The 16,812-nt window shown below is 43.5% G+C and overlaps 1 protein-coding gene across 1 annotated transcript; it reads right to left on the minus strand.

The window, feature by feature from the left end:
• Nucleotides 1-699: 699 nt before the first annotated feature.
• Nucleotides 700-11,310, minus strand: LOC118221292 (acylphosphatase-2-like). Its single transcript, XM_035406236.1, has 4 exons — nt 11,126-11,310; nt 10,190-10,206; nt 9,827-9,936; nt 700-2,103 (listed from the first exon to the last, which is right to left on the minus strand). The coding sequence occupies exons 1-4, from the start codon at nt 11,286-11,288 to the stop codon at nt 1,989-1,991; spliced, it is 405 nt and encodes a 134-aa protein (XP_035262127.1). The 5' UTR covers nt 11,289-11,310; the 3' UTR covers nt 700-1,988.
• Nucleotides 11,311-16,812: the final 5,502 nt, after the last annotated feature.

Genomic DNA, 16,812 nt, shown 5'->3' on the forward strand with positions numbered 1-16,812 from the left:
TGAACGGTTCTGCGCATTCTTTCACACGGGCCAGGACTCGAACCCGAAAGACACACGACACCGCCTGGCAGAGCGTCAAACGCGGGACCGAACAGAAGCGCACTGTACTCTCCTGTGTCCCTGCACCCAACGCGCCACACACACAGGCTTCACATCTGGTGCCAACGGATGCCAGAGAGATGCCCATTTGAGAGGACCTTTCAGGATTTCCCACAAGCCTTCAGGGACAGGCCCAGGGAAGGGGGGGGGGGGGGGGGGTGGTGGAGGGGAACGAGGCCTCATAGGAATTCAGATCCCACAAAGAGGCTCCCTCTGCTACTGTAAATACCCATAAAGCTGAGAGACCACAGTCCTAATCTATCAACACAGAATCACAGCACTTAGCCCAAAAAATGTTTATAAGAATGATAATTTGCGGGTGTGACTACCCCGTGTAATTGTTTAATCGGTGTGTGGTGAAATTATCAGGGCAGGCAGGATGATTGACAGTAGTCAGTAGCAGGGTGATTTGATTGGTTCATAAGACTGCTTCCCTAAACGCTCCAGTGGGATTCGTCTGCTGTTGTTGGGAGTTTTTCGAAGAGGAGGACACACCCCATTCCAGGGTTCGCCGTGTTTACTGGCTCCAAATCCATCAAGAAACCAAATAAACTGACCTCACATTTCAGCAACAAACACAGCAAGGCAATGCACACAAGCTTGACCTTAATTCTCATTTATTTTTTTTAATGAAAGCGTTATGGCATGACTGTTTACTAACAAACAACGCTGCCAACACAGTAAACCAACAACTTATAAGAACAACATTCATCAACAACATTTTCCACCGCAAAGTATGAATAACTTAATGCATGTTCAAATATACAATATTTCAGCAATTTATTAAGTAAAACTGTCAATATAGGCCTGATATATTTTAATAATTACATCTTGATTATATGCTACATATTATGTGTCAGGTATTGTGATTTATATTTTCAGACAGAACCACAAAACATTCAGACATATATTCTTTTATTTTATTTTTTTGTAAGGGTTGTTTGCAAGTTTCTGATAATCTGTATAACCATAGAATTCCAATTGCTGGTTTTAGGAGCCTAATTTACATGCAGAATTTGGTTTAGTTTCATTTGTATTAAATGAATACATGCCCAAGCAGTACCTGTGATAACTCAAAGAGCAGTCTCTAAGTTTAAAGAGCATGCCTAATGCTGTTCTCATCTCTGACTGTTCTGGGTCAAGGTACCTTCACACCAAACGCTACAATTACAAACAATAATGACAACTATAAGGACACAAAGTTTCACAAGCATACACACTGTGAAGATATCATTCTACAATGTTCCACTGTATCGTTCTGTGAAGGTGGAGGTTTTGGATCGTTTTGTAAGGTGGAGGACGGCTATTTCACCAATCTCATACTACTTTACTCACTCTCTAAAATAAAGAACAGGCACAGTCGGCACATTTGGGTACATTAAAGGTATCTTATATTGAGGTATCTCCCAACACCTGCTCAAATGTCAGCCTTTTTTGTGGCAGTTTCATAATCCGGATTATCCTTTTTGAACAAGGCAACTTTCAAATTCTCATTCAAACCGGATGCCATACTGTTGTTCAGTAATATATGCGGAATGGTGGGATATCTATTGTGGAATGAACAGGTGTGTCAGTTAAAGATTCGGCGCCAGGATTTTTCACATTAGAACTCACTTTTGATGGACTGAAGGTATTTTAACGTTGTACCTGCATGAAAAAAAAATGATCTGGGGGCAATCCAAATTTATAGTTACAAAATTTTAGCTACATTTTTCACTATCATTGTATTGTGAACACATGGGTTCTGTTTGCTTGAGACAAATCTATTGCCTGTATTGTTATAGTTTTAATTATAATTACGGTTCTAGGTGTGAAGGTACCTTGAATCTCCTATCTCTGCAGAGCAGAGGTCCTGCAGTAACTGTGAACGAGGAGAGGTTTCGGGGTACTCAGTAGCGTGTGCCAAACCCCCTCATCTCCAGCTTGGGGATGTCCCTCTCGTTGGAGAAGACGGCTCGGTCGATGCGGGAGCTGGGGCTCCCCACTTTGCTCAGCCACGCCTTCCTGTGAAGAGAAGGAGACCCCCGCTGTTACCCCAAAACACCAGGCCTCACTGTATCCCTAAAACAAAAGGTCTCAATGAAACACCAAAACACAGGTCTGTTACACCCTAAAAACACCAGGCCACACGGTTACCAAAAAAACACAAGATCCCAATGCAACCCCGGACCACCAAACCTGCAACCTGCAAGTTACAGGGCCAGTTTACCGAATCACTATAGGGCACTGATGTAACAACCATGTTATTACAGTGGTATTACTGTGTACTTTCTCATATGGAGTCCACCATCCTCCCTCATACAGTCTGGAGGCCCAGATTATTGACTGTAAATCCTAATCCGGGCTGTCCGGATTACTGCCCAGCCCCCTCGTCTGTTGAGCTGGGAAGGGGGGGGGGGGTGTTTCTGGGCATGCTCACTGCAGGCCTGGAGCATGCTCATTAAGGGGCTGGAATCTACAAGGGAGGAACTGCAGAGTGACCAAAAAAGACCAAACTCCCACAAAAACAACTATAACCTGCAGGACTGCGTCACTGGTCAAAACGCACAGGATCAAACTGTAACCTGCAGGGGTATCAGTTCTCACACAACGGCACCATACAGTCAAAATTACCCAAAGCAGGCCCACATATAATGAGGTCATAGTGAAACAGCTGCAAACACCCGCACTGTCTGCAAAGCACTGAAGCACATTCATTCTTAACAAAAGCGCCAGCTTGCTTTCTCTTCATCATCTTGCACAGGTGTACTTTGGCACAGCAGTGAATAGTAAACGTGCATATTTTTTTAAATAAAGCATCAAGTTACAATTTTGTGTGAGCTATTTTCCCTTCTATCTCAAACACAGTGTGTGTACATGTTAATACCTATCCACCACTGGGAGGGGTGGCTGTACGGTGGCTGTGGGGGGGGGGGGGGCACACACAAATAGGTCAGAGCACAGACCGCTGCCTCTCCCTCTCTCTCTCTCTCTTTCTCCAGCGGCTGAGTTCCACAGCCTCCGGAGATTACAGGATACTGAGCGGATTTCCACAACATGTGCTTTCAAAAACACAATCTGAGGCCATTCAGATTACAAATACACACTGTACAGACGTGCCGCACGGTCCGTGGACAGTCAACGCTGGCAGGCCTGTATCTTAACCAGCCTGTTGTCATGTTTCTGTTCCACAAATGCCTGCCTTACTGCCAGATCATTTTATACATTTGAGCCTTAAACACAAAGATTTATTCCTGGCTTACTGTCAAAACTTTTTTTCAAGTAAGTACCTTCATCTCAAATTATTATATAAATAAATAATTCCTTAAATTATTCAGTTATTGTTTGTAAATTTATGTTAGTGTCTATGTCAACTGCTGATGAACCTAGTACATCACAGCATTAACCAATGAAGTCAGAGAACATGAATCCGGCCTGGTTGTCTCCGAGCATCAGGCTAAAGCATTTATGCTACATTTCAAGGTGGGTAAGTGAATTAGCCTCCAGTGAAAACCCTGTGATACTGGACTAATTGGATGAGAGCTTGCAGAGACGCTTGTGTGTGTGTGTGTGCACGTGTGTGTGTGTGTGTCCGTAACTGGGGTTTATCCTGGGTTATTATTATTACCTGAAAGATCCTGAGTTATTAGTATTATCTATTATTCATAAGAGTACAATGGGGGGAAATGGCAACAATACTGTGCAATTATAAAGCATTATTCCCTGTATAATACAAACTTACATCATATTCTCTATCTGGGCTAGCTGGTAAGGCCTCCTCATGCATGGCCTATTTGCAAGGGACTTGCACCATGTAATTAAGCTTGCTAGCTAAACGCATGGGAAATTATGCAATAACTGCTGTCCTCGGAAAGTGACTGCCATTTTGTAACACACCTGATATTTACCGATGATGCCTTTGCATTGCGTTGGCAGGATGCTGCCTTTTCACTTGTGTGAACGCAAAAATGAAGCAAGATTTTGCTTTGTGGGAAACGGATGAACTCCGCTCACAAAGTTAAGAGTGCGAGTTGTTTTTTTTTTTTTTCAAAAATTAGTTATTCTTCAAGAAATGCTTTGCATTTTTCCTTTTCTTGATACAACAGATTAAACACATGAAATAAATGTTAACATGTCAAAAAAAAAAAAAGTATATTTGCAGTGGACATCATCAATGCAGTACATCAAAAATATTCTTGTTACAATCTGCGCTGTAAAATTCTGACATGCTGTGTTATTGGAAGGTTTGAAGGGAAAACCACACACACTAATGAAGGCGGAGCTGCAGCTAACAGCATGCAGCACAGCGGAACAGGGACCCCACATCCCTGCAGTAAGAGTGCATGTGGAGGCGGGGTCTGATCGATCCTGCAGCCTGTGGCTTGTGAGAAGAAAAAAAAAAACCTCAGAGCTTCTGAGCTTTCCACATAATGGACAAAAACAGGGAGACGCCATAAAAGGCAGGGAGAGGGGGAAAAACAGCCCGTATCAGTGCTGAAATAGGGAGGGAAAAACACACACATCTGTGCTCTGAATTACAGTAACAATAACAGGCCAGTCCAATTAAAATGAGAGAGAGTGTGTGTGTGAGAGAGTGAGAGGGAAAGTGAATGAGTGAGGGAGAGAGAGCATGTGAGGGAGAGGGCATGTGAGACTGTGTGTGAGAGTGAGAGAATAAGTAAATGAGAGAGAGAGAGAGAGCATGTGAGAGAGAGAGAGACAGAGAGAGAGAAAAGAGAGAGCTTGTGAGTGTGTGTGTGAGAGAGAGGGAGTGAGTGAGTGAGAGAGTGAGTGAGACAGATAAAGAGAGCGAGAGTGTGGAATAGTGTTTCGAAAAGGGGGGGGGGGGGTTATATTGTGTATAAGCGTGGAGGATGTCCACTTTCCCTGAGTGACTTTCCCAGCTCTCTGCCTAAACAGCCTGGGCCAGCGGGTGTGTCAACTGCCGGACAGCAACCATTGTGTGTCAGAGGAAAGGAGGCTCCCCTTTCTCCTAACTATGAGGAAATAAGATAGTGTTTCAGTGACGCGGACCGGGGCACGGCGCGCTCTGCGTGTGGCCGAAATGCTGTCATACTTATTAATAACTCCACCAGCGCTGGCAGGAAATGGCTCTGCTCGCGTAACTGAAACGCAATAGAAATGTGAGCCAGCTCACTGATTACAGTCAATAAACGTAGGACTGACGAGGATCAATAAAGCTCAAATGTGATTATTATTCTGCATATGGTTATGGCCCCGCTGTTCTGCTACCTCTATGCACCTTTGACCTGTGACCTCTCCGATAGAACAGCCTGCCCTCTGAAAGAGAGAGAGGGAGAGGGCAGGAGAGAGACAGAGAAAGAGAGGGATAAATGGAGAGAAGGGGAGAGTGAGAGAGACAAAGGACTTGAGAGATGGAGAGAGGGTGGAGAGTAAGAGAGAAAGATAGGGGGAACAGTAAGAGAGACAGCGAGATAGAAGTGGGAGAGAGAGAGAGAGAGAAGGGGGGGGTAGCTCTGTTTGTTTAAATATTTAATGACCAAATGCATTTTCAGTTCTTACTTATTGAGACAGCTGGCCAGAGTTTAAAAAAAAGCTACTCAATACTGCAATAGCTGAGAACCCATGGTAGTATCCCAGCAACCACACACACACACACACACACACAGCAGACACACACAAGTGCGCATAGGTGATGGTGCTTATGTTCAGGCGTGTGCGTGATAATGAAAGTAATCCTGTTTATGTCCAGGTGTGTGTGTGATAATGGAGGTAACATTGTTTATGTTCATGTTCGTGTGTGTGTGATAATGTAGGCAATGTTATTTATGTTCCTGTGAGTGTGATAATGTAAGTAATGTAATGTTGTTCATGTGTGTGTGATAATGTAGGCAATGCTGTTTATGTTCAGGTGTGTATTTAATAATAGTTTATTTTCATGTGTGTATGATCATGCAGGCAATGGTGTTTACGTTCAGGTGTGTGTGTGATAATGTAGGTAATGCTGTTTACGTTCAGGTGTGTGTGATAATGTAGGCAATGCTGTTTACGTTCAGGTGCGTGTGATAATGCAGACAATGCAGATGCATTGTTTATGTCTCTGTGTGTGTGTGTGTGTGATCGTGTAAGTAATGCTGTTTTAACCATCCTGCAAGTCTGACCGGGTGGGATCAAAGTAAAGTGCAGTCCTGAGTGGCAGGTTTCTCTGAGTCAGCTGCACTCCAGAAAAAAGCAGACGGCTCCGGCCCCTCTAATTGGCCGATGCTCATCCAGTTAATTCCCGGAAAGCAAACACTCAGAGCCAGTGATGGAGAGCAGCTATATTCCAGTTTATTGGATACTGGCTCCAGCACAATAACAAACCAGAAAACATGGCGCTTTGCACGATGGGAGGAAATAAGCCTCTCTTCGACAGGGCCAGTCCCCAGCTGAGGCACCCAGTCTAAACTGAGTCCAACACTGACCTGCTACCCAGATACAGCATCTCTTAACTGTACCCAGGTATCTCTCCACGAGGTATCCAGATAATCTGTACACCTGAGGTGAACAATGAGGGCCATATCTGTATCTAGTTTTCTTGCCAACTTCTGGTCTTAATTACTGAATTAGCCCTAACTTCTATGTAATTGGACATTTTCTTGATAGGCACATGAGTGACAGCCAAACACTGTTATTGTGTCCCTATATGAAATGTTTTACTTTGATCTAATCCACGATTGCACCACAATTGGCTCATTTAGCCATGGTAATTGGTGGAAACAAAAACCTTGTTACACATTAGGACCGATATTGCCCATCCCTGCAGATATCGCTCTACCTTCCAGCCAAGGTCAGAAATGCTGAAACAATGGCTGCTTATAAAATCCTCGCTCTCTCACTGTTTTATGTCTTTGTATTGGGCGGAACTCTGCTTTGCTCTGATGTAAAGGGCTGTATAAAAATCAAATTGATGAATCTGGTGGAACATTAAAGCCACCAGGAGAGACACTGCAGATCCCACCCCCCCCCCCGCCCCCAACACTCCCTCCTCCCCCGCCCCAAACTACCCTCTCTCCCAGGCCTCCATGTTACCCAGCACATAACCACATTAGGGGACTTTAAATAGCGGTTTTATGGCCCGGCTGTGCGGCCGTTGCCACGGCAGCGCAGACAGCTCCCTGGGCGGCACAGTCATGTGACCGAGGCTGAACCTGGACGCTCTCTGACCCGTGTTCAGAGATGGGGGGGTCTGGAGGGGGTTCTCCCCGGGGAAAAGGCAACGACATCTTTGCCGCGCTGCAGGGTCGCTTTGCATGGCCAGGAAATAGGAGAACTAACGCAGTTACAGCTGCACCTCAGCTGCACGTCCGCTGCATGTCTGCTGCACGTCTGCAGCGGGACACAGCGGGACGAAAACCAAACGCTTCACCGCTATGCCCATGTGTGCGATGATGACATCATGACTCCACAGATGAGGGGGACAGATTGGGCTGTTTACACCCTCTCCCTGAGATCTGAGTGGGATCAGGCCCAGGCGTCTGAGTCACCCTGCGATCACAAATCAGAACCGCCTGGCTGCGCGGAGCTCGCTGGAGCCAGAGCAGGGTGTGGAGCTGAAGACCTCACTTTCTTCATCTCATCTGAGATGCCAGTTTGAGTCAGTCACCAATGTCAAATGTGTGTGCAGATGCTATTCTCACTCTCTCACACGCTCGCGCGCGCACACACATACACAAAGCATGCACGCTTATCTTATAGGTCTGCTGCATCACTGACACCAGTATCAAACTCTCCATTCCAGAAAACAAATGGTGTCCAGTTTGGGGAGTCAAATGACATATAAAAATGACAAGATCGTGATTATGGCTATTTAATAAGGTTGATCACCTCCTTTTCTGGTGATTAAATTCTCCCTCCACTCTTTAAATGTAGAATTGAGCATTACACACCATGTCTTCCTTTTTGCTCTTTCGCTCTCTCTCTCTCTCTCTCTCTCTCTCACACACACACACACACACACGCACGCAAAACAATCATTAGCAAAGAGCAGCTTCTCTTGTTTTGGAAAAAGGAAATGGTTGACTTCCAGCCAAGTACAGCAGATATTTGTCAATTCCCTGAAGTTGGGACGATCGCTAAATACCCTAAAGCTAGTGAAGTGGCTGTTGCCATGGAGACACCCCACACTGTGGACAGCTGTGGAGACAGGGGCCCTAGCATAGTCCCGCCCCCTCCCCTGGGCAGGAGGTCAGGCTACAGAAAGCAGATCCTCCCTGCTGGGTTGTTCTCATTCAAATCTGTCAAAATTATGATGTCATCCAGAGGAACTGCCATCACCGATGACATCACCTACTTCTACACCCTGACCCTAGTCCCTATTCCCCACGTTGGAACACACACACTGGGAACTCATTAGAGGGAATTTCCCCCATAATGTGGGTTCCACTTACAGGTAACCCAAATGACCACACATATCATTTGTCACGCCAGGCACCCATGGTGCAAGGTGGTAACTTGACAGACCGCGACTCGTGCCTTACTATCCCGCTAACTGCCACAAGGCGTTCGGACCCAGACATGCCCGTATTGCACCCCCGGGACACACTCATACACAGTCTTCTAGAGAGGAGTGTATACTCCCCTCCTGCTGTGCAGATCCAACGCTGATACTATCCTATCAAACCGGAACGAAACACACATAATAAAACACGCCTGCCTAAAAGGAGGCTCCCAAAATGCTTCGGAAAAACCGCAGCGTATTTTCTGTGAGCTCTGAGTGAGATGGAAGGAATCACGCCAGAAACACTCTCATAATTTGAGAATGCGCGCGTGAGCCGTCGCTTCTTATGGTCAGTGCTAATCAGAACCACAAGAGAAACAGAACGGTCGGGAAAGAACGAATCCAAACGAAGCGGCGATTAGACCGCGGAAAAACCGACAGCAAACCCACTGCAGAAATAGCTTCACTTTCACTAACTGGAGAACACTACTCAACAGAAACACGAGGCAACAAAGCAAGAGGAAATCACAATATTCGCTGTTTTTTTTTAAAACCACTGTGTCTGTGTATGTAAATATGGCTGAGTTGAGAAATGTTTTCTAGAGCGTTCCACATCATGCGTAAAGTTGGTGTAGCGTGACACCCGGTGGTAAAGGGAAGTATAGCACTCAGGCACACAGCAGAAGGTCATTAAATATTAAGTGCTTGCTTCTCCGGCTGGGAGTACCACTCATGCTGAAGTCTCCATTACGGTAATACAGAAAGAGCACTTAGCCAGGGCTGCTCTGCTGCGCTTGCAACGGACCGCACGTTTGTGAAGAGCTATTGTGTTCGACTAACTCCACTGAGCCATTTACTGTACATTGTTGGCAGACTATAACACTGGTTCTTTTTGAATGCTACATTCAAAACCATGATTGACTTTAATCTGAATTAAGACAGATATACACGTCATGGAGTTTGGATATATTTGTATGGTATGATAATTACAGATGAGAACTGTATACATCTTAATTTGTGCAATAAAAATATAATTATTTGGCTGGTAACCATCAATCAAAGCTACCCCCCCTCCCTCCAGGTGCACTAAGAATGCTTGGAAATATAGAGCACAAATGTGCACAGGGCAGAACTCTGAATAGGTGGTGTCGGTAACACCATGTGAGTCCACTGCATATTGACACAACACATGCATACTCTCTCTCTCTCTCTCTCTCTCTCTCTCTCTCTATCTCTCTCTCTCTCTCTCCGTCTCTCTCTCACACACACACACACACGGATACTCACATTTCTCTGACTTTGTCAGAGGGGCCTTGTACCTGTCCCACCACGGTACCCTGCCTGGTGTTCTTCACCCAGCCATTCACACCCAGCTTCTTCCCCTGGTCTTCAGTGTACTGCAAACACACACACAAACACACACACACACATGCAAACATGCACACATACACGCACACAAACACACACACACACACAGACACACACACACACACACACATACACACGCACACACGCAAACACACATGCGCACGCACACACACACACGATCTTGTGGATTCCACTGTATTTGACTGATTTAAAAATATGGCTTTATTAGCCATTAGCCACAAACTGTATTAGCTTTAATTTCAAAATAAACTATGTTCTTACCATTCTGAAGCAGACCCCTACAAAAAAGAATGAAAATGAATCAATCATGCCATGTTTACATGTCATAATCAGATGGCATTGAATTTCCATCAATTTATCAGATTCCCTTATATACTCATTTATGTACAAAAGTGGTTTCCAATGTGTGGGCCAAGATTCACTGGTACATCCTGGCAGAGTTCATGACATGACAAAACATGTAAACATACAGTACAATTTTTTTTTTCCTATATTGTGCACTTTACATTAATATTAACAGCAGTCATATTAAAAACGGCAGCTGCTTGTAATGCACTAGTTACAGTGTACATGAAACCATTCTGACATTATTTTACAAATACATTTTTTAACATATATTTGTTGTGTTAAAATATCCATACCCCAACATATACACAGAAAATGTATTTCCACATGAAATGTATTGTACCCTTGCTATGTACGCCAGTTTCTCTTTTACCATTTATGATGGTATTTTGGTTTTATTATAGCTCTATTTTGAAGAGGTTTTTTATTCCCATTATAGAATCACCCACTGTGACGCACCAGCCATCGCTGTGCCAAGCGCACACATGCAGAAACACGCAGTCATCAGCAGAGGGCGACATAACTGAAAACATGATCCAAAAAGTAACTGGCGAAAATTAATAACTAAATAATGAAAATGACGTTTCGTAATATGGGGTTTCAGTAGCGTGTTCTGTCAGGTAAATGTAAACTCCTTCAAGAGAATAAAGCGAAATGATTTTAAATAAACTACAATCAACTCTTAGTTTAGTTGGATAAGCACACTATTAAGAAAGCGTACCAGTGCAGAGGAACCACTAGCCATGCACCCTCCGTTCTATTTTCGGAGTTGTTAGCTAGCTAGGGCTGGCACAGGCTCGCTCGCGGTGAGACACAGCATGCGTAAGCAGATACAGGCTAGGGGGTACGTACCCTGTACATTCCCAAATATTTCAAAATCAACGGAGGTCAGTTTTGCACCTCCGCCAACGTCCACACCTGACATTGCCAGAAAAATAAAAGCTTCCAAAAGAATAAGGCCGGACCACTTCGTATAGCTTGGCAGACAAGCGGCACACCCCCCTCGGCCCAGCATCTCGCGTTACGATATTTTTATACTGCGCGCGGTCCTTAAAGTGGCTGCACATTAGATATTCGCTCACAGACAGATCTAAAAAAATAACTGTCAGGACTCTGAGGTTTTTCTGTGCCATGCGGTTTGGTAAGTACGATAGTCTTCGCAGCACGACAATATTCTCATTATTCTCACAACATAAGAACATGTGTCCGACGGTTCACGTTTTCAGTTACACTCGTGATTAAAATTATTATCCTTTAGTCAGATTTTCTGACGTGTAATGAAAGTTAACTGCACCTTTATACATTTCTGCTAACCATTTATATGGAGTTATACATGTTGGTAAGATCTCATTTTTAGCAGCCTCACAAGCATCCAAGCAGTTTTCAGGAAACACAATGCACACAGTCTTGGTTTACACCTTTTGCAAAACACGTGAGGAAACATAAGTGCTAAACCTTTTTATTTTTTATTTTTTATTTTAACTTTTTCTTTAACATTTGGTAATTCCCCATTAATGAATATTCAGGAAATACAGTGGTTCATCATCAGCAATAGCAGACTGACTGACTGATTCACTCACTCACTCACTCACTCAAAGAATGAAGAGCTGAGTATCGGCTGGGTCTAAGGGTTCTGGTACAACATGAGGGAAGAAAATCTGCAGCAGAGGGGTGATGGAATGGGACCCCAATTCTGATCCTGTGACAAACACCACCTCTACAGTTAATGGACTGAAAGGACAAACAGCTGCCTGCAAATATTGTGCATGAATCATGTACTGTCTATACATGTTGCATGAGTACTAAAAATATCCCAGGCCTCATGTATTTGATATGGTGCACAAGATGTGTTGCATTTTTAATGCTTTTTACTATGTGCAGTTTTCTGTGGTACAGAAAGACGGTACGCTCTTTCTGCTAGAGCTATGGATGTCAGCCAAGTAAATTTATGATGGCAGTGGCAAGTAAAAGTTTCATTATCTGCAAAGTATGTCAAAGTCTGTGGAAATATGGCATGTTCGTGGCTTAGGAAACGCATACATGTTATGAAAGCTCACCGAATAATGGATATGTGCTCTGTGAAAGAAGGCAACACAGTGTCCCCAGCAATGCACTGGGCCTTGATCCTGAAGTAATCACACCAAGTCAGGAATTCACCCACAGGACACTTCTTACAGCACAGTGTCCCAGATTGTACAGTGGGAGGCCTGCCACCTCATGGCCAACCAGCACTGCTCAGTAAATCACATGATCACACAGATGAGTTTGATTCAGTTTCCTGTTTTGAAAGCACGGTCCATTAACTTCTTCCCTTGTGTGAGTGCACGTGTTTGTACGCATACACGTGTGTTGGCGCATATAGTATGTGTGTGAGAGCATGTGTGTGTGTATGCATGCATGTGTTTGCATGCATCTGTGTGCGAGTGTGTTTGCGGAAAAAGTATTTTATGCCAAGGGATTAGGGAGCTGCGACTACAGTATCTAGAATTCAGAACAACAATTCATAATGCGACTCAGCCAATGAAGAGTGCGCTCGCTGGCCATAGTGACCAGTATTCCAGTTTAAAAAAGGAGGGGGAGGGGCCATCTTGGCTCGACAGTCTGTAGATTCAGACGATCTTGGAAAACACAATGAGATCAGTAGTTGTGCTTTAAGCTTCTAATGCCAAAGCATAACACACACTAATCTGGAGGAGGGAGAGGGAGAGCTGCAGAACTTAACCCCTAGCAGATGTGTCTTAACATACATACATTAAGCTGGTAATTAAGAAGGCTGATACTAACAGCCAGGACATCAGTGACGTCACACCTACGGGTTTACAATGTTCCCAAGATATTACAACCGCCACCCCCCCCCTTGAGAAACTATGTCCACACATCCTGTTTTTATATTTAAAGGCTTGACGGCTTTATTAAATCCTCAGTTAAAACCCCAGATTTTTTTTTTTTGGGTGGGGGGAGGGTGCGCTGTAAATGCTGGATGCACTTCGGTGGCTGGGGGGGAGGCTGTTACTCTGGTGGTGGGGGGTGGGGGGGTGGGCTGATGTTTCGGTTCAGATGATAGCCATGAAGACAGAAAATACAGAGGAAAGCATGCGGCTCCTGTCCTGATCTCACAGGGGTGAGTCACTGCCAGGAAGTGCACCTGTGTGTCCCACTCTTGAGTCACAGCCAGCCTGGGTCCCACAGTGAAATGGAGTCACAGGTAGCTCCGGGTCAGCAGTGGCAAGCTGCTCAAAATCGCAGTGTGACTCAAATTTAAGGGCCCCGCTGCAAACACTAGTCCCAGGATCTAGAGACATTGCAGGGAATGGAGATAGACACTATGGAAACAAGCCACTTCCTGAAGTGCAGTGGAACTGACAAGTGAGCACAACGTGAATCTGTGCTGTTTAAATGTTCCATAACAACATGTTTTGCCCCCCAGATGAACAGATTTTTTACTAATCTCCGCCTGTTTTACCTCCTGTGGCAGCGTACCCAAGGAAAGGCAAAACTGTTTTATACATTTGGTGAGTGTGGACAAGTGGTGATATAATCCCATTTATCCACAGTTCATGCATAGCTGTGTTTTCTCCATGTGACATTGAGTGTTGCAGTTTGCCAGGTTTTTTAGGTCACATTGTCCCTGCAGCTTCTGTGAAGGATGTGCCACTGGCTGCAGTCTCTGTGAATTACATGCACTGGCTACCATTTCTGTGAAAGATGTGTACTTGCAGCGGCTGCTGTGAAAGATGTTTATTGGTTACAGTCTCTGTGAATGATGTGCACTGGCTGCTGTCTCTGTGAAAGATTTGTACTGGCTGCCGCCTCTGCATAAGATAGGCCCTGGCTGCAGCTTCTGTGAAAGATGTACACTGGCTGCAACTCCTGTGCAAGATATGCACTGGCTAAAATCTCTGTGAAAGGCGTGCACTGACTGCAGTCTCTGTGTAAGATGTACACTAACTAAAACTCCTGATAAAGATGTGCATATACTGGCTACAATTTCCAGGCCTGACCACCACTCCTATGAGGTACTTTCAACTAAGTGAGATAAATTCAGATTTATAATTGGTTACAATGTGTAGCTCATTTGCATTTGATTAATCATGCTGGTACACATTTATGAGGAGCACATGTCATTCTGCTCCCTGCAATATAACTATCCACCACTAGAGGCTGACACAGTTCCCAAGAGAATTTATGTCCCAAGCCTTTTAAATTATAGCGTAGAGAATTAAAATTGGTTACAGAATATGATAAAATAATGTAAAATCAAGTATGAGGGCACTCAATAGAATACTTAAAATATTGTTTTATTCAATGCACGCTATGCACAAATGTTTCATAAATTTACTGGTTTATATCAACAGGTGTTTCATTTTCGGGTTCTATTAAATTGACCCCTTAACTAAACCAGTTATGATATTTTGCTCTGTTCCATGGACATTTCATAAGTGGCTGGTGGGTACTGGGCGCTACTGAGAAGGCACACGTGGGAAACACTGCCTGCTGCGCGTGCTATAGCGCGGGAGGAGAAACTTAACAGTAAACCCTAGTAATGCTAGTTTAATATAAATGTTCTCTAGTTTGCCCACTCGTCAACATTGAAAACGTTTGAAAACACCCAATACATGCCGTTGTGTCTTTGCGTAATATTACCATACAGGGCTATTGTATTCCGCGTAGTCGCACGAATACGAATATGAAACAATACTCTACTGGTAAATAGAGACTTGCCAAAAAGAGTGATGTGTTGCGTAAAGCGTGATTTTGAAAATTACGTTATTCAAAATTATCAGAGTCCACACACATCAAATTAAATATATTGCATTGAGTCTCCAGAAAAAGAAATGCTAGCATGACAGAGCCGGCATAGTCAATATAAGCAAGGCAAATAACATGTGCTTTACTTAAATGCTAATTCTGGTAGTTATAGGCCAATTGGCTACTTTGTCTATATAAGCCAAGTGTTAAAATAATCATCATATCAAATAATCGTATTTTAACATAAATCACATTTCTTATTATTTATTACTATTTTAAAAATTAATTCTCCAAAGTTTATCATCTCTGTTTCACTGTAGGGACATTATTTTGCTCATATTTCGTGGATTGGACGACAGAGAAAAAATGCTTAGTTTTTATTCAGATATAACATTTATTTTAATCATAATGTGATTCCTTTATCGTGCAATTAACGGGTTGAAATGTAACGTGTTACGTTAAAATTTTGCATAACAAAGCATGGCCCACGAATATTTGCCTGCAGTAGAATCCAAATAATCATAGTAATTGTATTTACATTTCTACTATTTTAAAAGGTATTCAGAAAAAATGTCTGATTGCATCAGTTTTGCTTATCTTACAACAATGGAACAACTCAGCTTTCTTCAACAGTACCTGTATTTCGCGGGGAAGAAATACTTTTCATCCAATATAACCACCCCTGTTTGCCATATATTTAAGCCATTTGGGTTTGAGATCAAAAGATGAATATTTATTTCTATATGTTAATTTCTACAGAAAAAGTTTTTGTATTGAGTCCCCTATTTTCAACTGTGCAAACTCAAGTTAACAGGTGACTTACAAGTGGTAACTGTGACTTTGTATTCATGTGAAGATTGCATTTTGAGTCAGAGGCATACACCATTATGAAGACCAGAGAACTAACTATGGCTGGAAAACGACTAATCTAAGCTGAGAGAACAGAATAATTAATTTAGAAAAACAGCATCTAAAGTGGGTACAGTAGTTTTGAAAGTCCTGAAAAAGATAGAAACCTCTAGTGAACAAAGAAAGAAACACTGCGAATTGTTCAAAGAAGACAACTAGGGTTGATGACTGATGAATCCTAAGAGCTGTCAAGAAACCCCCTAAAACAACGGTCAATGACATCACCAGCAGTAACCAGAGGGCAGGGGTGAAAATGTCACAAGCCACTATAGCGGAAGACTTCAAGAGCAGAATTACAGAGGCTACCACTGCAAGATGCAAACCTCTCATCAGGAGCAAGAATTGAAAAGCCAGATTAGAATTAGCCAAAAAATACAGATGAGCCAAAAGAGTTCTGGAACAAAGTTTTATGGACAGAGGAGACCAACATAAATCTTTACCAAAGTGATGGAAAGCCAAAAGTGTGGAGAAAGAAAGGAACAGCCCATGATCCAAAACAACCCCCCACCTCATCTGTTAAATGAGGAGGTAGTGTCTTGGATTGGGCATGTATGGCTGCTTCTGGAACAGGCTCGCTCATCTTTATTGATGATTGTAATAGAGGATGGCAGCAGTAGGATGAATTTGTAAACATTAGTTTTGTCTGGCTATGAACAAAGAAATTTCATCAACCTCATCAGCTGGCACTTCATCCTGCAGCAAGACAATGACCCCAAACACTGCCTATGCAGTAGGGGAAAAAGTGGAAAATTTTGGGCTGGCCAAGATAGTCACCTGATTTAAATTCAACCAAGCATACACTTGTTGAAGAGGAGACTGAAGACAGAAGCTCCCAAAACAAAGATCAATTGAAAGAAGCTGCAGTTAAGGCCTGGAATGCC

This window comes from Anguilla anguilla, chromosome 2 (genome assembly GCF_013347855.1).
Source record: "Anguilla anguilla isolate fAngAng1 chromosome 2, fAngAng1.pri, whole genome shotgun sequence".
Lineage (NCBI taxonomy): Eukaryota > Metazoa > Chordata > Actinopteri > Anguilliformes > Anguillidae > Anguilla > Anguilla anguilla.